This window comes from Macadamia integrifolia, chromosome 7 (genome assembly GCF_013358625.1).
Source record: "Macadamia integrifolia cultivar HAES 741 chromosome 7, SCU_Mint_v3, whole genome shotgun sequence".
In the NCBI taxonomy this organism is placed as follows: Eukaryota; Viridiplantae; Streptophyta; class Magnoliopsida; order Proteales; family Proteaceae; genus Macadamia; species Macadamia integrifolia.
Genome location: NC_056563.1, coordinates 32,493,796 through 32,515,685, shown reverse-complemented (window position 1 = coordinate 32,515,685; position 21,890 = coordinate 32,493,796). Strand labels below are relative to the sequence as shown.

General features: G+C 39.7%; 2 protein-coding genes and 1 pseudogene across 2 annotated transcripts; 2 read left to right on the top strand and 1 right to left on the bottom strand.

Annotated features, from left to right (window-relative positions):
- Positions 1-218: 218 nt before the first annotated feature.
- On the bottom strand, positions 219-2,673 carry LOC122084925 (annotated as a pseudogene).
- Positions 2,674-3,028: 355 nt separating this feature from the next.
- Positions 3,029-17,032, top strand: LOC122084924. The gene is made up of 4 exons (XM_042653343.1): positions 3,029-3,167; positions 3,264-4,405; positions 15,082-15,175; positions 15,652-17,032. Exons 1-4 carry the CDS (start codon positions 3,129-3,131, stop codon positions 16,810-16,812), a joined length of 2,436 nt encoding a protein of 811 aa, XP_042509277.1. The 5' UTR covers positions 3,029-3,128; the 3' UTR covers positions 16,813-17,032.
- Positions 17,033-19,968: 2,936 nt separating this feature from the next.
- On the top strand, positions 19,969-20,848 carry LOC122083393 (cytochrome B5-like). Its single transcript, XM_042651178.1, has 2 exons — positions 19,969-20,227; positions 20,321-20,848. The coding sequence occupies exons 1-2, from the start codon at positions 20,144-20,146 to the stop codon at positions 20,663-20,665; spliced, it is 429 nt and encodes a 142-aa protein (XP_042507112.1). The 5' UTR covers positions 19,969-20,143; the 3' UTR covers positions 20,666-20,848.
- Positions 20,849-21,890: the final 1,042 nt, after the last annotated feature.

Here is a 21,890-nt window from a genome sequence, read left to right as displayed (position 1 = left end):
TTTATTCTAATTTAACAGGACGTTAGAAGTTTGCATTCACCGTCAATGAATTAGAGACTTCCTATATTACCCTTTTGTTTTGAGAAGGAACTTGTTACCAAAACAGAGATCCATCAAAATCTGGACATTAATGGAGAAAGTAAAATTCTTGGGCTTAAACATGGAAAAACCCAATGGAAGATTTATATGATTGAGTCTACTATAATTCTCAATCCAATTCAACATACTTCTGTATCATATTCAATATTTGAATTTTGAAAATGAAAATAATTGAACTCATGCCATGAATCAGATAATGAAAGGGCATCCCAGATCATGTCCATGTCCAAGGAAGGCATTCCACTCAAAAGAACTGCATCCATGTCTGATAACTCCGGAGTCTTCTTTGTCTCAATTACTTCAGATCCAATTCTGTTCTCCAAATCAAATAAACAATCTTTTCTTGTAGGCTTTCGGCTCATGAGGTTTGAACTCTTGACATATATGTTTCTTTGGTGATGATGCGGGTAGTGGTGGGTTGGTAGCTTCCTTTTGGTCATTGAAAGCTTGTAGCTTTGCTTCCAGGACGGCTGCAGTGCTACCATGACAACAATTGGCCTTAATTTGATGCTTGAGGTCTGGGAAATTCAAATGAACATAGTCCCCCCTTAGCTTGCAAGCGGCTGCATCATATGCAAAAGCAGCTTCTTCGACTGTGTCGAAGGTCCCCAACCACACCCTTGTCCTATTTCTTGGTAACCTGATCTCTGCAACCCACTTCCCCCAATGCCTTTGCCTTGCACCCCTAAACACCTTACCTGGAGATGAAGATGAAGTCCTGTCATGATGATCTTGCATTCTTTTTCCAGTGTACTTCATCGCCTGCATCTTGGTGGCTCCAAGCCAATGATCACCGAGGCCTTGTGAAGTATATTTCATAAAATCTTTATCGATCTTCAGCGATTCCATCCCTGATTGGAGCTATATTTGATGAAGATCATGGAAAGGGAGCAATGGGTTGCTCTGATCCTTGCCAAGTGTGTTGGCAATATCTTCACTGGTCTCTGTGGTGGTGGGTTCCTGCAAAAACAGGGTTAAATTCGGGGGGTTTGATGCATTTGGTGATGAATATGGAAGTGAAGGTGGTTGGGAGACTTTTGCCAATTGGGGAAACGTTTCCATGAAGTTTACAGGGATGAAGCTTTGATCAATATCAGCTCCACTTGGACTCAAAGAACTTGTTATAGAACCAGGATAAGCAAATGGCCTGAATCCTTGTTCTGGTACAATAACATGATTGGAGAATCAATTTAGTTTTATGGAGGGAGGACCACAACATAAGCTTTCTACCTCCTAAAAAGACTTATGGAAATATTTGGAGTTCACAAAAAAGACCTCCATATGGTCTTTATTGACCTTGAGAAAACGTATGACAGAGTACCTGGAGATCTTATTTGGTATGTCTTAGGGAAGGTGAGGGGTTATTTAAAGTATGTGGATATAATTAAGGACATGTATGAGGGAGTGATGACTAAGTGTCAAAACTACAGAAGGTCAAAGTAATGAGTTTCCAGTTACAATTAGGTTACACCACGGATCAGCTTTGAGCCCGTATCTGTTTGCTCTCATCATGGATGATCTAACCAAGCACATCCAAGACTAGGTCCCATGGGGTATGCTATTCGCTGATGATATTGTTTTGATAGATGAGACTGTGGAAGGGATTAAAACTAAACTAGAACTATGGAGATCAAGCTTAGAATCAAGAGGTTTTAGGATAAGCAAAATAAAGACAGAATATATGATGTGCCCATTTAGCCAAACTATGAGACGTGAGAAAGTGGCGAAACTTGAGGGGCGAGATCTACCACAAAATGACTATTTTAAATATATGGGGTCAATCATTAGCAAAGAGGGTGATATAGAAAATGATGTCTCCCACAGAATTAAAGTGTGATGGATGAAGTGGAGAAGTGTCTCGGGAGTGCTATGTGATAAATGCATGCTTGTTAAACTTAAGGGAAAATTCTACAGGTCAGTAATACGACCAATGATGATGTATGGGGCGGAGTGTTGGGCAATCAAGAAGAGTAATTTGAATAAATTGGTGTAGCAGAGATGAGGATGCTGAGATGGATGTACGGAAAGACCCGGAGAGACAGAGTAAGGAATGATTGTATTAGAAAAGAGTTAGAAGTGGCTCCAATTCAGGACAAGCTCCACGATAGCCAATTGAGGTGATATGGTCATGTTCAACGAAGACCCATTGATGCCACAGTAAAAAAGTGTGACAAGTTTGAATTACATGGAGCTAGAAGGAGAGGCAGACCTAAATTGACCATTGACGAAGTGGTAAGAAAAGATATGCAACTGGTAGGATCGATCCTAGTATGACCGCAGATAGAGGTAAGTGGAGGACAAGGACTCGTGTAGCCGACCTCATATAGGGGATGTTCCTAGAATGCTGCTTTGACTATTGCTTTAACTTCTTCTTTTTACCTCCTTTTTTTTTTTTTAGAACGTCTATTCTTATACTTATATGCATCTTAGACCTTATCGGATCCTTGTAATCAATCCCATCAAATTGGGATAAGGTTATGATTGTTGTTGTATTGTTCAAAGATGCAACAGTGGTAGCATTGCTTGCTGAGAAACTACACTCTGATGATGGTGATGAAAACCTTCTTGCACCATGGGTTCAACCTATATTGACGAGGCTGAGAACGCTGTGGGACGGGCTTCTTTATGCAGGGTGGGGGAGGGGGTAGCAGTGTAGGGGAGTGAGGGGATTAACCGGAGAAGGAACTTGTTCCCAAAGTTTTATTTTTTTACTTTCTCAAAACAAAAAGGTCATATAGGAAATCTCTGCTTCGTTGACGGTGAATGCAAACTAATAACATCCTGTTACATTAGAAAAAAATAATAATAAAAACGCAGTTAACGTGGATGTATTACGGTGCTGCCACGTACGAGTTGGGCAGCAGGAAAATTTTGTCCCACTTAATACTTATCCACCAGACATTCCCAAATCCTCTCTTTCTCTCTCTAACTCGTTTCACTTATTAACGATCAGTTTCGATGAACTTATTTTCTCATTCTTTGATCGCAATATCATCATTGGAATTGCAGAAAGAAAGGAAGAATAGAATATGAGTTGGTGGTGGGCAGGAGCGATCGGCGCTGTTAAGGTAATTTTGTTTTATCGTTCTTCTTCTTCTAGATTCTGGTTTAATTTATTGTTCTTATTCACTTTTGCTTGAATTCCAAATTGGTTGTTCAAACAGAGGAAGTACGATGACGACGATGGTCGTCCAAAGGGAATTTACGAGAGTGTGGGGTTGGTCATTGGCGTCACCGGCATCGTCGGCAACAGCCTGGCCGAGATTCTCCCTCTCCCTGACACCCCTGGCGGTCCCTGGAAGGTCTACGGCGTAGCCCGACGCCCACGCCCATCCTGGAACGCCGATCACCCCATCGAGTACATCCAATGCGACGTCTCCAATGCAGAGGAAACCATCGCCAAGCTCTCCCCTCTCACCAACGTAACCCACATCTTCTACGTCTCCTGGGTCGATCGAGGCACCGAGACAGCCAACTGCGAGATCAACGGCGCTATGTTTCGCAACGTTCTCCGAGCGGTGATCCCCAATGCCCCCAATCTCCAACACATCTCCCTCCAGACGGGGACCAAGCACTACTTGGGCTCCTTTGAAGACTTGAAGTCCGGCGCCGCCCGCCCTCATGATCCTCCCTTCCACGAGGATCTCCCTCGGCTTCCCACCACCAACTTCTACTACACCCAGGAGGACATTCTCTTCGAAGAGGTCGAGAAGAAGGACAACTTGACGTGGTCGGTTCTCCGCCCCTGTGTCATCTTCGGCTTCTCACCCTTCAGCTTGATGAACGTTGTCGGCACACTCTGCGTCTACGCCGCCATCTGTAAGCACGAGGGTAAGCCCTTGAGGTTCCCTGGAAGTCGAGGCGCTTGGAACAATTTCTTGGATGTTTCCGATGCTGATCTCATCGCGGAGCAGCACATTTGGGTGTCTGTGGATCCCTACGCCAAGAACGAAGCCTTCAATTGCGTAAACGGGGATATGTTCAAGTGGAAGCACCTGTGGAAAGTGTTGGCAGAGCAATTTGGATTGGATTGCCCCGAGTATGAAAAGGGTGTTCCCAGCTTGGCGGAGATGATGAAGGACAAGGGAGCCGTGTGGGACGATATCGTAAGGGAAAACGAGCTTTTACCCACTAAACTGGAGGAATTAGGCCTTTGGTGGTTCGCAGACTTTGCTCTTGGGAAAGATTCGGTGTTGAACTCCATGAACAAGAGTAAAGAGCATGGCTTCTTGGGTTTCGGGAATACAATTAACTCATTTATTTCATGGATAGACAAGATGAAGGCATTCAAGCTGGTTCCTTATTAGCCTGTGTTTGACGAGGAATCGATTTGGGTGCGTTATAGCTTCTTCTGTTTCCTTGTTTCCTTCATCAATAATAATCATTATCTGGAGGAGTTGGGTTAGTGAACTTTCTTCTCGTAGGTAGTTATTGTTGTTGTCTGTAATAAGTTGATGATGCTCTGCCGTTCCTATCTTGTCCATGAAAGAACGAATGTCTCATAAAATCCAATCAATGTTAAATTCCAGGAATAAAGAAGTGTTAATTAAATAGACGGATCTGGAAAAACTCATAGTGTTAAGCTGGTGCTAGCTCTTACTTGAACTTGGGTTTTTTGGGTTCCCTCTCTATCCAGAGAATTCACTTCACCGGGACTGAATTTGGAGGGCGGATCATTGCTCTTATGTCAAATAAGTGCCATGTGTCTAATCTCTTTATGGAGGTAACCTCTTGTTATTTTTGTTATTCAAAATTTTTAATTTTTTTTTATTTTTCTTATTTTTGATAAATTTAAAATTATTCAATTTTATTAACCTTTATTATCTCCTCTATTTGTAGGGAGTTTCAAATCATGCACGTTTCTCCCTCCCTCTCTCTCTCACTCTCTCTCTTATTAAGATTCTTGACCATCACTTTGTTGATCATGTGTGAGTACATGTATGACTGAAAACCATTTACAAACATGAGTATAGTAATCGAACTCATCATTCCATCTGAGTATAGGAGATTGATAGTAAATTCCCCTAATAAATCCCTTATAATATTTTCTTCCTTCTTGATTTTATTGGATTTGTTCTACGACTTCAATTTTAAGTTTCTGGATATGCTTTTGCACATCTATCAATCATATATTTGTGACTAGAAATAAGCGTACCTTTAGCTAATTCTTTTCTCAAATTTCTTATGTTTCATTGTAGATGATCTTCATCCACAGGTGATCAAAACTCAAAGAAAACGAAGAAAAATTCAATTACTAAAACAGGTTTGAAATTGGAGAGAGAGAGAGAGAGAGAGAGAGAGAGAGAGAGAGAGAGAGAGACGTGGGGGATCCTACTCCATTTTAGATTTTTGGAGATAAAATTGAAAATATATATATTATCTTAAGAGATTGTTTTTCTAACATTCAATTCCAATTAATGTGGGACAAATGAGGGGAGATGGGTTGATGAGTCCGATTACTATAACAATATATGTAATCATTACCCATGTGACTTTAACATTAACTTCAAATCATTCCATATTTGGTGATAAAATTTCACTTTACTTTGCATCCAAAACCCTTTGCTATAATATTTAAAATAAAAATTACATGTAAAATATATCATTACTAAATATGGTTTAAAAAATTAAGTAGTTTATACAATCACATGAGATAATGATTATAAAAAAACAATTTTAAAGTATGAAAATTTTACTTCCCTTCCTTTTAAATTTCCATTGCAACCAAATGGAGCCTATGATGTTTTCCCAACTTCACATAAAGGATTGTAATGTTGCTTAGTGCTTACTATAGTGGATTTTTCTTTTCTTTTTTGTTATTTTTTTCTTTTTTGAGATAATTCTAATGAACATTTTCCCTTCATGTAGTTAAGACAGATGTTCAACCAAAAAAAAAAAAAATTAAGACAGATGTTCTATAAAAAAAATAAAAAAATATATATTTTAAAATAAATATTAAGGATATATGATATATTCGATCATTTGATCCAAGTCAATTCTGACCAATCAATATTGACCTTGATCGAGCCCAAATCCAATTCCATGCTCTTAAACCATGGTTGCACGTGAATTACATGAAATTGAATTGATAATTTGATCCGAATAAAAAGCCCATTAAATTTGGGGGAACCAAATAACCACATGATAGTCTTTTTGGAGTTTCAAAAAGTGATGGAACTTCACCTCTTCAGTCACATGAAAGCATTGGTGAAACCATCAAATGCATTATTTCTTCTCTTGTGAATGTGGCATATAGCTGCCCCATAATCATGCTTTTTCGAGCTCTATATCTTTTATTTAGATGCATGTTTGCTACTGCTGCAGTAGTGCTCTCTCTCTCTCTCTCTCTCTCTCTCTCTCATATGTTTGTAAGGTCTAGTTAATGTTTTTTGATGGGTGCAAAGTGGGAATGTTTCAAATTTTAAACTTGTATGAATGCATTTAAATTATGAGGATTCCTTCTGTCTTATTGGTAAAATTTCCTTCTAGGTTTGGAAAACTTTAGTTTCTTTCTCTTTAATTCCTCTTGAAAACAAACAAAGTCGATAAGAATTCTCTCTAGTAATTACAGTACTTTGCACATATTAGTCCTTATATAATTGAATTCTACTGCAAAATAGCAAGGTATATTGCAAATGTGTTTGATTGAGGTGGATTATGTTGTCGAATATTTGACCAATTCAAGATGATCGTATTCAAGAGATGAGAAATCCAAATCCATAAATAATATAAATGTTAAGATTTTAATAGTTGATTTAACAAATCCGTGGAGATTTCAAATCCATGAATTTGGAGTCCCATTAATGACATTTTTTACTGTAGAGTTCCTGCTCAACAATGGCCTACAATAAATAAATAAGAAACTAACACGACGTGGTGCTTTGAGAAGGATGCTTAAAACCAGTAAAAGAGGAAAATAAGAAATTGCAGAGCTCAAGTATTCTAAGTGTCTTACCTTCAATTATGCTAACTCCCCTTTATATACTAGTTGGTACTATCGCCTGTTGGTTGTTTAGTCATTGTCCTTGTTGATCTAGATGTTAATGCCATTGACGGATAGGTCCTTGTCTTGGTTGATATGGCAGATCGTTTAACAGGTAACCTGACCACAGTTGTACTCGGGTCTAATAATTGTTAACTTCACCTTGGTAAGATTAGTGATCATGGTTAGGTTCAAGCGGTTATAAATGTCACCATCATACGGTTAGATATGGAATCTAGGTGATACGCTGGCGGTAGAGGTAGCCTGTATGACATGCTTGGTTGACACGTGACACGCCTAGTTGGTGCAGTCAGTCTCAGGTGGAGCCAATCAATGCGTCTGCTAATTGAGATACCAAATTTCCTAAGGTTAGCTCCAGTCATGGAGTGCAAGTCGAGCATAGTGTTTGCCATACTAGGTAGGTATCGTCAGGAAACATGAGATCGACTAGGAAACGCAAAACCGACCAAGAGGCATGGGTCCGACTAGAAATGTTAGAAGTTCGTCTCGCCTGGTCGGCAATCTGATTGCCCGCACGAACTAATAAGTCTTTACCCCGATGGGCCTACCATAATATGGTCATCTTTTTTCTTTTTTCTAGAATGTACAAAAATCGTGCGATTTTCCCTCCTAGACTCCCATTGACTTGGCATGTGAGGTTCCATCTTTTATTGATAGTGTCATCCTACACTTGATCCATACTTAAAAGGGTAAGGATGTAAATTTGAAATCAAAATCATTTATTGAAATCGAATCGAGCCGTTTACACTAAATCACAAAACCATTTAGTAAATGGTTCGGTTTTGGTTTCAAGTTTAAGATTGATTATTTAAATGGATCAGGTTAGTTTTAATCGTTTAACCCGTTGGTTTCAAATCGAATTGACTCTATGAAAACCAAACCGTTTAAACCTTCAAAATGATCTGAATAACTCGTATAACGATTAAATATTTGGTTATTTAAACAAAACATAATGATTTAATTTAAGGAAGAATTAAGGACCAGAGAGGTTGTCCAATAGTCTATTTAATAATTTAAGTACATTATGTAGTTATGTAGCGTTTAATTTGATACAAGATTGAAGCGTTTATCAACAAAAGCAAATTTTAGTAAACATATGAATAAATTAGAAAATCGATTACTAACCGTTTAGAAACCGTATGGAATAAATCGAGATCAAAACCGTTTAAAACCATGAAATCGACACCGCTTAAAAATCGTGGAATCGAAATCGTTTACTAAATGGTTACGGTTTCAGAAAGTGCAACTGTTTAGTAAATAGTACGGTTTTGATTTCAGCCAAATAAATGTAAACCAAATCAAACCGAATCATACCGAACTGATTAACACCCTTAACTTCAACCAACTCATGAGAAGGAACCCAATCCATCACACCTCTATCCCCATCACCAATGAATTGAGTGTTTCAATTGTAAGTGGGCTCATGGTCTAAGATACCGGAGTCAATCTTGAGATCAGACAAGACAGAAATACCCTTGATTGTTGTTAAAAATTTTAGTTTTTATTTTATTATTTTTATTTCATGTTAATTCAATGATACGGTATTAGAATCAGACAAGGTCGAAATCAATCTAATCCGATCAATTCAGATCGAAACCGCTGCTCTGTCATCATCGTCTGCAATCAGAATGGAATATTAATTGTTAGATGAGATGCAAGAAATATCTCAACCGTTCGTTAACGGTGGACCTCCACCGGTTGCTACTACGCTTTTATGCTTCTCTATCATTGCCATTTGCATTTGCCACACGATCTACATTTAATTTGCTATACATAGTTGTGGTTTTAGTGCAGGGTATTGGAATGGGTATTCGCTATCTCTAAAACCGATACAATACCAGAATGAATAGGCTATCGATTCATCCAAATCAGACAGAAATACTCTTATTTTTCTTTGAAAAAAATGAATTTTTGAATTTTTTACCCTTGATCCATACTGTTCAACCAATACAATATCAATTAGATATCAAAATTGGAGACTCGTGGCATGGACAAAAACTCGTCCTATTTTATATATGAGAAAATATAATTGTAATTATGATTTGTGAGAAAAAATATTCCATTTTAATATTCCATATTTTTTATTCTACCAAACAAATATATATAAGACAATTTTTAGTCCGAGAGCTGCCCCCCTATTATTGTCTGGGGCGCACTGTGTTTGGACACGGAGTGAGCTCTCGAATAGAAAACAACTACCCAAAAGATATATAACACCTTTTTTTTTTTGGACCGAGCTATTGTATGACCATTATGGTCCATCGCCACCCCAAACAACAATAGGGGAGAGAAGTCGAGGTCCTCTATAGCGCTACAGGACGTATAACGTAGATCCAAGGACTGGAAGCCCTTAGACATGCATCCCAATGTGTTTCCAACCCTTGGATCTATGCTACAAGGCGTTCAGCCAAGGATGAAGGAAAACTCCCTTCACGTTAACACACAGACTCTCTCCAAGGATCTTAGTCCTTTTCCTCCTCCTCTTATCGGACGCAAGATCCCCTCTCCACATGGGTGACCTATGACATATATATATACACTAGTAAAAGAGCACGTGCAAATGCACGTTGCACGTGCGGCTATGGGAGAGAGAGAGAACAAATTTTCTACGTCAAAATAAATGATGTGAAGCAATTAGTAGTTTAAGATAATTATTAAATATAATTTTTAAATTTCAAATAAAGATAAAAAATTATAGCATTTTTTAGACAATCAATGGTTGAATGCTACTTTGTGTGTGTGTGTGAGAGAGAGAGAGACAGAGAGTCTCTTAAGAGAATGGTATGTCCAAATAGAAGTTAAGGATGTTCCTTCGTAAGTCTAAGATAACATGAGGTTGGTTCTCTCCTTTGGACATGCAAAAGAGAAACAAAGCCAACATAAGGATAATAGAAAACATAGACCTCATAAAAAATCAACAAACATAGTTATTATAGTTATTATATGAACAAACTATGAAGTAGGGATGCTTAACTCACATGTTGAGACAATTACAGAACAATGTGCATTCCTCCTTCCAATCTGTAACCTATCAGTTTAACAGTATCATGGTGGTTTACGTGGACTATAGATTCAATATCAAGAAAAAGTAGTAATCTGATTCATGTAAACAATGTACCTTGTTTCCAAGATAACCCATCAATCCCCTACCCACACAAGAAACTTTCATATTGCGTACATCATCCCTCAGGTCTCTCCTCACCCATATCGTGAGAAATATCCCAACCATTTGCTTACTTGCAACAAGGCAGTACCTTGAGTACCCAGATAGTCTCTCCCTGTCCTCCATGGATGTGGAACCACCATAGGACATTGGTGAGAACATGGTACCTGGGGGATCCGTAGGCGCATTCTCATCATCAGATGAACCCCATATGAAATTGGGATCATAATCACTCGGCCTGACAAAAAATAACCCTATCACAAACACTGAATCGTCGATCCAGCCAGGTTGCGGGGTTGACAAGTCATTGTCCATTCTCAAGCTACGACTCAAGGACTGGAATGACCGACGATGTAAGAAAGATGAGGCCTTCTGCCTTGTTGAGCCTCCAAAATCTTCATCTAATTCTGCTATTGGATCAGGAAATGGAGAAGGCGTGTAGCAACCAGCACTGCCACTTGTGCCAGGGAGATTGTTAAGAGTCTTTCGGGTGAGAGCCAGCCACTTCCTAGCAGGGCCATTGTCTTTTGCTCCCAAAACGTTCCCAGCATTTGGGGGATCAATTTCTTGAAATTTAGAGAATGGAATAAAAACAGATTCCATTAATCTTCTTGTATTTGCATAGCTACAAAAGAGAAGAAAATTGTAAAGAAAATTAAAATTGGTAAGAGGACATACCCAAGAACGTAAATATCTGCTGGAGGTGAGGTGTGAAGCCAATCTTTGAGATTCAAGTGACCACGTGGTGATTTTCCACCCACATTCCATGCAGCTACAAAGATCCTACTCCCCCAGTGAAATAGAAAAACTATAAAAGAAAAAAAAAAACAACTCAGACAGAAATCTATCAAATAAAGAAACTTTGTATGAGCAAGAACATACCTATAGTTCTGCACATCTGTAACCTGAGCAACATCGTGATCAATCTTTCCCTGACAAACCCGATCACAGTTCTTGATTACAGGTAAAAATATATACACATTTCATTATTTGTTTCCTAGTTTTCTCGGTCTGGTCCAAAGCTACATGGTAGTGCAATACTGATTACTGAACCTGTTTTGCTTTTCTTGATCGTGTATGCCTCCCTTCCTGAGAAGCTGCTCCTCGGTTCTTCATCACCACCACCCGAAAAAGGAGAACCGTGAAAACCATAAACGCTGTGCTTGATTATTGAACCTGTTTGTTCTGTTTGCAAACAGAACAGACAACAAAAAAGAAAATTTTTGAATTTTGGGAAGAAGAGAAATAGAGAACCCATCAGGGAATAGGATTCCAACATATGGGACAGCTGAGTCTTCGTTGTTCTCCCAGTCTCCCTTGCTTTGATCGGAGAAGAAAATGACTATTTTGTCAAAAACCAAAAGCTAACAAGAAGAAGTTGATGCACGGTATCCCTCTCACCTTCAACAAACGGATGTGGAATGGAAAGGAGATGCGCCATGGATCACTGAAAGAGAGAAGAGAGGAAAAGGAAACTGAATATATTAAAAGCGAATAAGAGAAATTAAGGGAGAGAATATAGAATGATATACACTAATTTTTTTTTATTAGTATAAAATAAAAGGAAAAATGATATTGAGAATATAAAAAGATTATGGTGGTGGATAATTATGAATTGTGGATTTTTTTTTTTTTTTCAAATTCTTCCCTTCGTATAGGGAAGAGAGAGGGAGAGGTATGGTAGTGGATAATTATGAATTATGGATTCTTTTTTTCTCCCCCAAGTTTAGGGAAGAGAGAGTGGGAGTGAGAGGGAGAGGGAGATAATAATGGTAGTAGATAATTATATGAACAATGGGGGTTTTTTTTTTTTTTTTTAATTCTCTCCCACGTTAGGGAAGTGAAAGGGGAGATGGGGATAATTATCGGTAATTGTTTAACACGAATTGTGGTTTTTTTTTTTTTTTTTTTTTTTTTAAACCCTGACGTTTGGAGGGAAGAAATAGTGTGAGAGAGAAGGATGGGGGATAATTATGGTAGTGAATAATGGCAAAATGGTCGCGGTACATGCAAAAAAATAGGATTGCGGAACGTCCGAAGCACGGTGAACGTTCACGTAAGTGATATGATTGACACGTGTTAAATATGTTAATCCTGTTACAAAGTTGTAAACCGTTACAACTCTTTTTAATATTATTAATATTTAAATAAATAAATAAGCGGACTTCTCCTTTGATTCCGCTTAGAAATCTCGATCATCTCTCTCTCCTTGCTTCTTCTTCAAGACTGTTCCTTCTTTCTTCTTCCTTTTTCAATGCTCTCCAGTCTAGTTGAAGTTTTGTTTACCAGTCTCACTGAAGATTTGCATCCATGGTAAATTCTCATAGGTTAATAATATCTACCCAATAAGTAATAATAAAATCCTAGATATTCAATAGCTTTGTTTACTTTATAAATTCAAATTTGTCCTCTGCAATACTTGCAAGCTTTACTGTCCAAATCTCTTCCCTGATGATTAATATGTAAACATGGTATTTGGATATGTGTGGCCAAGTCTCTCATATGCTTAGTGCCAGAAAATAGTTATGTTGATTTTTTTCTTACCTCATCCTATTTTAAGAGAGAGAGAGAGAGAGAGAGAGAGAGAGAGAGAGAGAGAGAGAGGAGATGATGATGGCGGCTGTAGAAAGAAGGAACATCGTTGAAGAAGAAGCAAGGCGAGACAAAGAGAATTGAAATTTCCCAGCAGAATCGAAGGAGGAGTCCGCTTATATTGGATTTTTGTTATTTATTTATTTATTTATATAAAAAAAATATTAGACAAGTTAAGTAACCACGTCCGTTATCTCTCCACCCTAAAAATTAGGAATCAGTTACAATATAAAAAACTGATAGATAGTTTAGATTACGGTTAATATTAAAAGAAAGTCGTCCATGAATAATTATGAATTGTGGAGTTTTTTTTTTTTAAATTATCCCCTACATTTAGGGGAGAGAGAGAGAGAGAGAGAGAGAGATAATTGTGGCAGTGGATAATTATGAATTACGGGGGTTTTTTTTTTTTTAATTCTCCCCCATGTCTAGGGAAGAGAGAATGAGAGAGAGGGAGATTATGGAGATTTTTTATTTTTTTTCAATTCTGCCCCATGTTTAGGGAAGAGAGAGAGAGAGATAATACATATACATATATATATATATATATATAGATAGATAGATAACTATCCTCTCTTTGATCAATCTCAAAATCATCATCGCCAATTTTGCATTGCAATAATGAAGAATACTAGTGATGAGGGCAAAAATATTACTTCCTTGGATCATCCTTGATCGAGCCGACCCCTTGGGTCATTTTTGGCCGAGTCGATCATCCAAGTTATCCCTAGGAAATCCAACCCATTGGGTCATCCTTGACCGAGCTGACCATCCAGGTCATCCCTGGGAAACCGACCCCTTAGGTCATCCTTGGCCGAGCTGACGTCTCAGATCGCCTAGCTACATGGCCAACCAGTCATATCACCTCTCTAAGGAGTTTGATCCGATCATGGCGATTGCGAGGACAATCTCAAGTATCACTCGTTGCCAGCTCAATAGATCTTATGGCCATCTCAACAGATCTTATTGCCAGCTCAACAAATCTTATTGCCAGCTCAGCAAATCTTATCACTAACAGAGTGTCTGGGGTGCATCCAACGCCCATAAATGTTTTGGGCTGTGTGTGCCCGCCTTGGGCTCCGTGCACGAGCATTTCTGGCTATTGGAAATGCGCCAGACGCCCTGTTGTGCCACAAATGAATTGAATCTTACAAGTAAGATAACACTTACCTAATGAGACTGTTCCAAGAGTTATCCTAACAAGAGTGAACTACTTGCCAAAACAGAACTCTCATCAACCACCTATCTATTCATTGCCTATAATTATCAAGATAAATCCTCAAAAAAGTGGATCAATCATTTTGCTTAAATCTCTTTTGTCTGCTCTTTTGTATAGGTCTAGCGTGGAGTTCAAGTCTTATAAAAAAGATCACCAAATCAATTTTTACCACAACAAGTAGGAAAATGAAATGGTGGTGGACTGGAGTGATCCACGCTTTTAAGGCAATTTCGTTTTCTCAAATTCTTTGGTTTTTTTTTTTTTTCCTACTTCTTCTTCTTTCTTCTCATTAGATTGTGGTCATGTTTTTTTTCCGTTAACGAGAGCATGGTACTGGCCATCGGTTGTTTTTTTTTTTTTTTAATCTTATTGTTCTTGGTTCATATTGATCCAATGATACGGTATTGGGATCAGACAAGAATGATATCAATCCAATCCGACCAATTCAGGTCAATACCGCTGCTTCATCATCTTCTGCAGTCACAGTCATAATGGAATATCAATTGTCAGATGAAAGGCAAAAACATCTCAACCGTTCGTTAACGGTCTGTTTCCTCCATGAATATCTTTTTTTTTTTTTTTTTTTTTTTTTTTTTTTTTGATAGGTAGGGAGGGAAGTAGGTAACAGCTAGGAGACTCGAACTCGAGACCTCCTAGTGAGCATGGGTTTTATACACACCACAGCTCACCAACTGCACTAAGCAGTTGTTGTTAAAAGGGGAGAATACGTGTGACAGGAATTGATCCCTAGACCACAAACCTGGTGCCTGCTATACCAGCAGATGTTGCAACCAGTGCACAATGCACTGGATTCACCTCCATGAATATCCATCTTCCTTTAAAATGGGACAGATGTTGGCACTGAATTGTAGGAAAAAGAAATGAAATAACCCCCTTCCCCTGTATGTTCCCCTGTATGGGATATGGGTTCGTCAACACTCCTTTAAGCTTTTTGTATTTTCCAAAGTAGCTATGCCTGAGATTCTATTTTGACGAATGCTGTAGCGGGCAGCAAGAACATTCCTATTACCAGGACCCTGGACCCTGGTCCCTGGTCCCTGGAAGCAGCCAAGTCCGAGTCCGTCCAGATCACATTCTGGTAAGCCCATCTGTGGACTCCTGTGTTCCACATATTCTTGGAATGTGATCCGGCTTCGTCTGGACGGACACTCTGTAACTCCATTAAGAGTGCATGTAAGGCAGAAGCATCTTATCTTTGTTTGCAGAAAACATCCTTCTCTTTCTCAATCTCTCTTTCTTTGATCAATCGCAATATCATCATTGCCAATTTCTCATTGCAATAACGAAGAATAATAGGAAAATGAAATGGTGGTGGGCTGAAGCGATCAGCAATGCTAAGGCAATTTTGTTTTCTCAAATTTTTTGGGTTTTCTTCTTCTTCTTCTTCTTCTAGATTGTGGATATTGTTCTTCCCTTTGATATATTCTCGAACAATCTATTCGACGAACCTGGTTTGGATGATTATTATAAGCTAATAGTAGTAATATATTAAAGAATTGCTTTGCTTTGTTGAGAACTACAAGTTCTGATCATCGTCGTAATTGAATTTCAAATTGGTTATTAAAACAGAGGAGGTCCAATGACGATGAAGGTAGTCCAAAGGGACTTTACGAGAGCGTGGGGTTGGTCATCGGCATCACCGGTATCGTCGGCAACAGTCTGGCCGAGATTCTCCCCCTCACCGACACCCCTGGCGGTCCCTGGAAGGTCTACGGCGTAGCCCGTCGCCCCCGCCCTTCCTGGAATGCCGACTACCCCATCGAATACATCCAATGCGACGTCTCCAATGCAGAGGAAACCATCGCCAAGCTCTCCCCTCTCACCGATGTTACCCACATCTTCTACGTCTCCTGGGTCGACCGGGGCACCGAGACAGCCAACTGCGAGATCAACGGCGCTATGTTTCGCAACGTTCTCCGAGCGGTGATCCCCAATGCTCCCAATCTCCAACACATCTCCCTCCAGACAGGGACCAAACACTACTTGGGCTCCTTCGAGGACTTCAAGTCCGGCGCCGCCCGCCCTCACGAGCCTCCCTTCCACGAGGATCTCCCTCGACTTCCCACCACCAACTTCTACCACATCCAGGAGGACATTCTCTTCGAAGAGGTCGAGAAGAAGGACAAGTTGACGTGGTCCGTTCTCCGCCCTAGTGTCATCTTCGGCTTCTCACCCTTCAGCCTAATGAACCTTGTCGGCACCCTCTGCGTGTACGCGGCCATCTGTAAGCATGAAGGTTTACCCCTGAAGTTCCCGGGAACTCGAGCCTCTTGGAACTGTTTCATGGATGCTTCCGACGCTGATCTCATCGCGGAGCAGCATATTTGGGCGTCCTTGGATCCCAACGCCAAGAACGAAGCCTTCAATTGCGTAAACGGAGATGTGTTCAAGTGGAAGGACCTGTGGAAAGTGTTGGCGGAGCAATTCGGGTTGGAATGCCCAGAATATGAAGAGGGTGTTCCGAGCATGGCGGAGATGATGAAGGACATGGGACCCGTGTGGGACAAGATGGTGAGGGAGAAGGAGTTGTTGCCCACTAAACTGGAGGAAGTTGGTGTCTGGTGGATCACGAATTTTTCTTTTGGGGCTCAAGAATCTTGGTGTAACTCCATGAATAAGAGTAGAGAGCATGGGTTCTTGGGTTTCAGGAATACGACGAATTCGTTTATTTCGTGGATAGACAAGATGAAGGCATTCAAGCTTGTTCCTTATTAGCCTGTGTTTGACGAGGGATCGGTTTGGGTTTAATTAGCTTTTGTTTCCTTCATCAGAACTGTCAATCTGTGAAGGAGTTTAGTGACTTTTCTTCTTCTTGTCCGTAAATTGTTGATGTTCTTATTGAGTCCATGACAAAACAAATGTTATAGCCTAAATCAATGTGAAAGGGGAGGAGGTAGGTAGTGGGATCGAATGGATGTGTGCAGGAGTATATGGCAATTGGTCAGCAGCATTTAGTAGAATAGAGTAAATATATCAGGCCATCAGTTTAAAAATTCTGGGTTGGTATTGGTTGGATTTCAAGCATCAAGTGTAACAATTCACAAAGCGAGTATACCAAGCATGTTTTTAGAGGACCCCTGGCACAGAATAGGATTCCTCTCCATAGAACCCATGGATTATAGAGTGATCTCACAGCTGGGGTGACCTCGAGACATGTGTCCGAGCCCTCCCAGCCGTAGGATCACTCTATGGTCCATAGGCTCTATGGAGAGGATCCGGATCTAATGACTTTCAATTTTCTGAAAATCCATTTCTAACACTTCATTTATTACTCTATTAAGAAACTTACAGGAATAAAACAAGAAACAAAAAGGTTATATTACCCTTTTTATTTTCACTTGTAATATCACCCTCCAACCTTTCTGCCAAAAAAATATCACCCTTCAACCTCATGGTAGAGTATTGCCAACCCCCAATGCCTTGGGATCTCCCCTAGTATATTTTGACAACCAAAGTAAGCAAAAAATACATGAGCTTATTGCACTGCAAGGTCTATAATCTCCGACAACCCAATAATAAAGAAAACAAGGAAATCCAAGCTCTTTAGAATTGTCGACACAGTGACTTCATTATTATCCAAAAAATTGTCATTCTATAACGTTCCTGTATGAAGAGATGACCATTCAATCAATAATCAGATTTTAGATTTTTTATTTTCTTCTAAACATATTTACATAAATGTAGCAGCCAGGACTTTTCTACGCACCTCCCATGAAATTATATGGGTAATTGAATATAGACATATAGTCTAGGTGAAAAATCCCACTGCCTCGATGAATTCATACCATTCCAATAATATAAACCAATTTAGTGCAAAAGAATGAAGAACTCATCCTGCCTCTCAATTTCTCAGCTCCAAAGGATCAAGATGTTCATCGATCAACTTCAACAGTAATTAACCACCTCTTCTCCCCTAATGTTCTGCATAGTTGGACCCAAAACCACTATCCATAATGTTAGTATTAATATAGATATCTGTTGGTGTATGATGTCTTGTATTCTATCGTAGTTTAATCAAAGAATATTGGTGCAGGCGTCTCGATAGAATAGAACGGCGGTCCCGCTTGCCGATAAGTGGGTTGTGGGGGTTGCAAGGGGGTATAGGTGGCGCAGCCACCTTTGCCCTCGAATTTTTTATTTGAGGGTAATTTTATATTTTTCGGTATTAGGGTTTTTCGCTATATTTTTTAACGAGGTTTTATTTCTTTCTAATGCAAGCAATTCTGAGAGGTGTGAGGACAAGCGTTGTAACCCTATTTTCCATAAATACTGAAGCAGAATCTCTTCTCACTGAGGACGTAGGCAATTTTGCCAAACCTCATAAACCTATATGCATTATTTGTTCTTGTTTTTCCATTACTTTCTGTATCGCTTTTAGAGTTACGTTTCTACATATGTTTCACTGCAAAAAGCACTAGGCATAGCCTATAGACACAAGGTCAAAATCAGCATTATTGCATCCTTGCGATATAAAAACATGAACAAAGACAAAGAAAAACTAAATCACGAAACCATATTTAGAAGATATAATCTTAAAATAGAAAAACTTAACCAAAAACTAAAATGCTCAATGGCAACCTTCATGCTATATGCAAAGGGAAACCATACATATGAATGGGGAAAAAATCAAACGGGAAGATTATCACAATGGACTTAAAGCCAGCAAGAAACTTGTTACTACTACTATGATAGGAAAAGAAGTAGGGAAGATATTACTAAAGAGAGGGTGCCGCAACTTAGGCACCGTTTGATAACGTTTATGCTGTTTCTGTGTCTAGAAATAGCAGAAATGACTTTTCACATTTTCGAAAACAAAAACGAATTTTTTGGTGTTTGATAAACCTATTTCTCGAAACGTTTTTTTGCAGACATAAGGCCACTAAAAAACCCAATAGTATCATCGGATGCCCAAAAGAGAGAAGATTCGGTTGCCTCTTTTTAGGTTTAAATAGTTGGGAGATTTATCAGGCACAACAGCCTTTTTTTTTTTTTTTTTTTTTTTCTTTCAAATTCGTTTCTAGAAACGACGAAACAAGTCCGGCTTTTTTCGTCAAAGTCTTTCTAGAATTGTAAATAGGTATAAATTTTGATTTATGTTTCTAAAAACAGGTGAAACGGAACAACTTTATCAAACACTTTTTAGGTTGTTTCTCCGTTTCTAAGAATAAGAATACGCATAAACGACATAAACGAAAAATTGTTAAACGGTGCCTTAGGTAAAGGTTTGGCTAGTTAAAATCCATGGGATAACGTGTTTAATCACATCCTAGGGCTTTCTTTGGCTCCAAGAAATGAACCTAGATAGGTTATGGGCTCAAGGCATTATGGCCATAATATATGCAAAAAAGAAGACTATGTTTATGTGATGGGCAAGGTTCCACGTAAACTCCCTATCCTAAATGTGAAGAGTAATTGTTTTGGGATGACAAATACCGATAATGTAAGAAGGTATTTACGAAAACAAAAGGACACAGACCATTATGAAACTTGATAAATCATCCGGAGTCTTACATCCCAACCATCCACCACAGCCCACAAGGCATTGGGTCTGTAGAAGTGTAGAACCTATCCACAAGAGGTAGGTGGTCCAAAGTGGCTCACAATGGTTTGTGATTCTGCAGCTCAGCAGACCCAGCTCTTGGTCTCGCTCACTGTAGTCTGTGTAGCTCTCGAGCTCCCGTTGTCCCAACTACCTCAGTCACCTCTGACTTTTTTCTTGATACTTACCAGTCTACACACTCAACACCATCAGGGAGATACCTGAAGGCTGGAATCGTAGTTGGGGGACCTTTTACCTAACCAGAGAAGCAAATTTTCTAATTTCCCCCCTTGTTTGTCGGCTTTCCTTTCCCTTGGCTTTTTTTCGGATTAAGAATTGAAGTGGTTAGGTCAGGTCGTGGATCTCGAGCTAACCTTCGCTACCACTCTCAACCTCACTCATCTTCCCCTCCACTCCTACAAATTCCCATCTCTCTCTGCTGTACCCGACACACGACACTGCTTTGCTTCTGCTCTCCTAGTCTCCGAGTCGGTTTTACACACTACAATGGCGGATCGGCGAGTCTTTACCCTCTCACAGGTCGCCCAGCACAAATCCAAGAAAGATTGCTGGTTCGTCATCAATGGCCGGGTATCTCATCATCTCTCTCTCTCTTTCCCTGTCTGTCTCTGTTTCTGTTAGTGATTCCCTCAAATGATTTCTTCTTGGGTCTGTGAATTACAGGTATTGGATGTGACGAAGTTCCTGGATGAACATCCCGGAGGAGAGGAGGTACTGATAGAGGCAGCAGGAAAGGATGCTACGAAAGAATTCGAGGATATTGGTCACAGCAAGGCTGCTCAGAATATGCTAGCGAAGTTCCAGGTGGGCGTCCTCCAAGGATTCAAGGTACAAGAAGGAGACGCTCCTGCTGCTGCTTCTTACAAAGAAAGCAAGGGCAAAGAGATGTCAGCTTTTGTGATCAAGGAAGATGGGTTGCCCAAATTTAAGAGCTTCATGGAGTTCTTTGTTCCGCTCATGGTCGCGGGCTTCTTCTTCAGCTACAGGTACTTGACCACGGCGGCTTAGGTCTCCTATTAGATTAGACATTACTCCTCTGCAAAAGGCCAAATCCCTCTTATCGTTGTTCCTTTTCTTTTCTTTTTCTTTTTCCTTTTTTTTTTCTTTTTTCTTTGTTTGAGTGTGAGAGGGAAGAAGCAAAAATATGTTCATCACAGTAATTTTCAATAAATTATCCTATATTGACTGCAATTTCCAGCTTCTGATGCATAAAGAAGCCCACATACTGGGGAAGACTCTTCAATCTTCATGTAGGTAAGGTTTGATAGTTTCCTTTTTCTCCGAACTAAAATCCTCTGGCTTCTATTGGGATTAAAGTCGGTAGAAACCGTGAGAGAAACTTTACAGAGCCAAAATCCATAGAATTTGGATGAGCAACAATTGAGTTCCTCTGGCCATTGACTAGTCCTTGTCTCTTCCGTCACTGCCTGTGGCCCGGTGCCGACACTTGAAGAGTGCTTCCTGGACGTCCATCTCTTTCTTTATCTCCCCTACCCATGCAACTCTCCATCTCTTTCATGGATTCTAGGAAATTGTTCAGTTTTTCAATGCGTGAGAAGACACCACATAGCCACTACGCATACGATGGAATTAGGGTGGAGAAATCAATTCTGATCTGATCCAAAGGCCCACTGCAAAATCCGAAGAGCGAATCAGACCCAGTCTATACTAATCTGATTCAGATTCTTAGAACAATCGTCCCACGACGCTGCCATTGGTGTTCCATGAGAAATTCCTCAATAGTTTCAGAGGCGTCAAAATCGTTTAAGGTGAGATGCAGTAAACATCCAACAGCCGTGCATGGCCAGTTCCCAACTGTTGGATGTTCACTGCACATCACTGTTCACTGCAGACAAAGACAACTGAACTCTTTGAAGCCTGGAGAGCTTTCCTAAAAGAAGAAAAAAAGGGCCAAGGGCCAAGGGGGGGGGGGCATAAAAGATTGCTATCTGATTGTGTGGCCGCTTGCACCAACTCAGGGCAATGAGACCTAGCATAGCTGCATTTATATGAATGAATTTTGGATTTCAAAGGGGTTGAGGTGTCCTTTTGCCTGGTGACAGGGGCTATGTAACCAAAAAGTTAGTTGCATTTCATATTCCAATTGCAGTGTAGCAAATTTTTGTTTTTCAAATAAAGAAAGGCTTATACCATAAGTGGAGTTGCATTTCATGGTTGAAGAAAGGGATGGGAGGACAGTACATTAAAGATTAAGAGAGAGAGGGGGGGGGGG

Coding starts and splice junctions, on each gene's coding strand:
- LOC122084924 (XM_042653343.1), top strand. CDS start 3,129: ATGAGTTGGTGGTGGGCAGGAGCGATCGGCGCTGTTAAG. Junction 4,406..15,081: donor TTCAAGCTGGTTCCTTATTA/GCCTGTGTTTGA, acceptor CGAATGCTGTAG/CGGGCAGCAAGAACATTCCT. Junction 15,176..15,651: donor TCCGTCCAGATCACATTCTG/GTAAGCCCATCT, acceptor TGAATTTCAAAT/TGGTTATTAAAACAGAGGAG.
- LOC122083393 (XM_042651178.1), top strand. CDS start 20,144: ATGGCGGATCGGCGAGTCTTTACCCTCTCACAGGTCGCCCAGCACAAA. Junction 20,228..20,320: donor GGTTCGTCATCAATGGCCGG/GTATCTCATCAT, acceptor TGTGAATTACAG/GTATTGGATGTGACGAAGTT.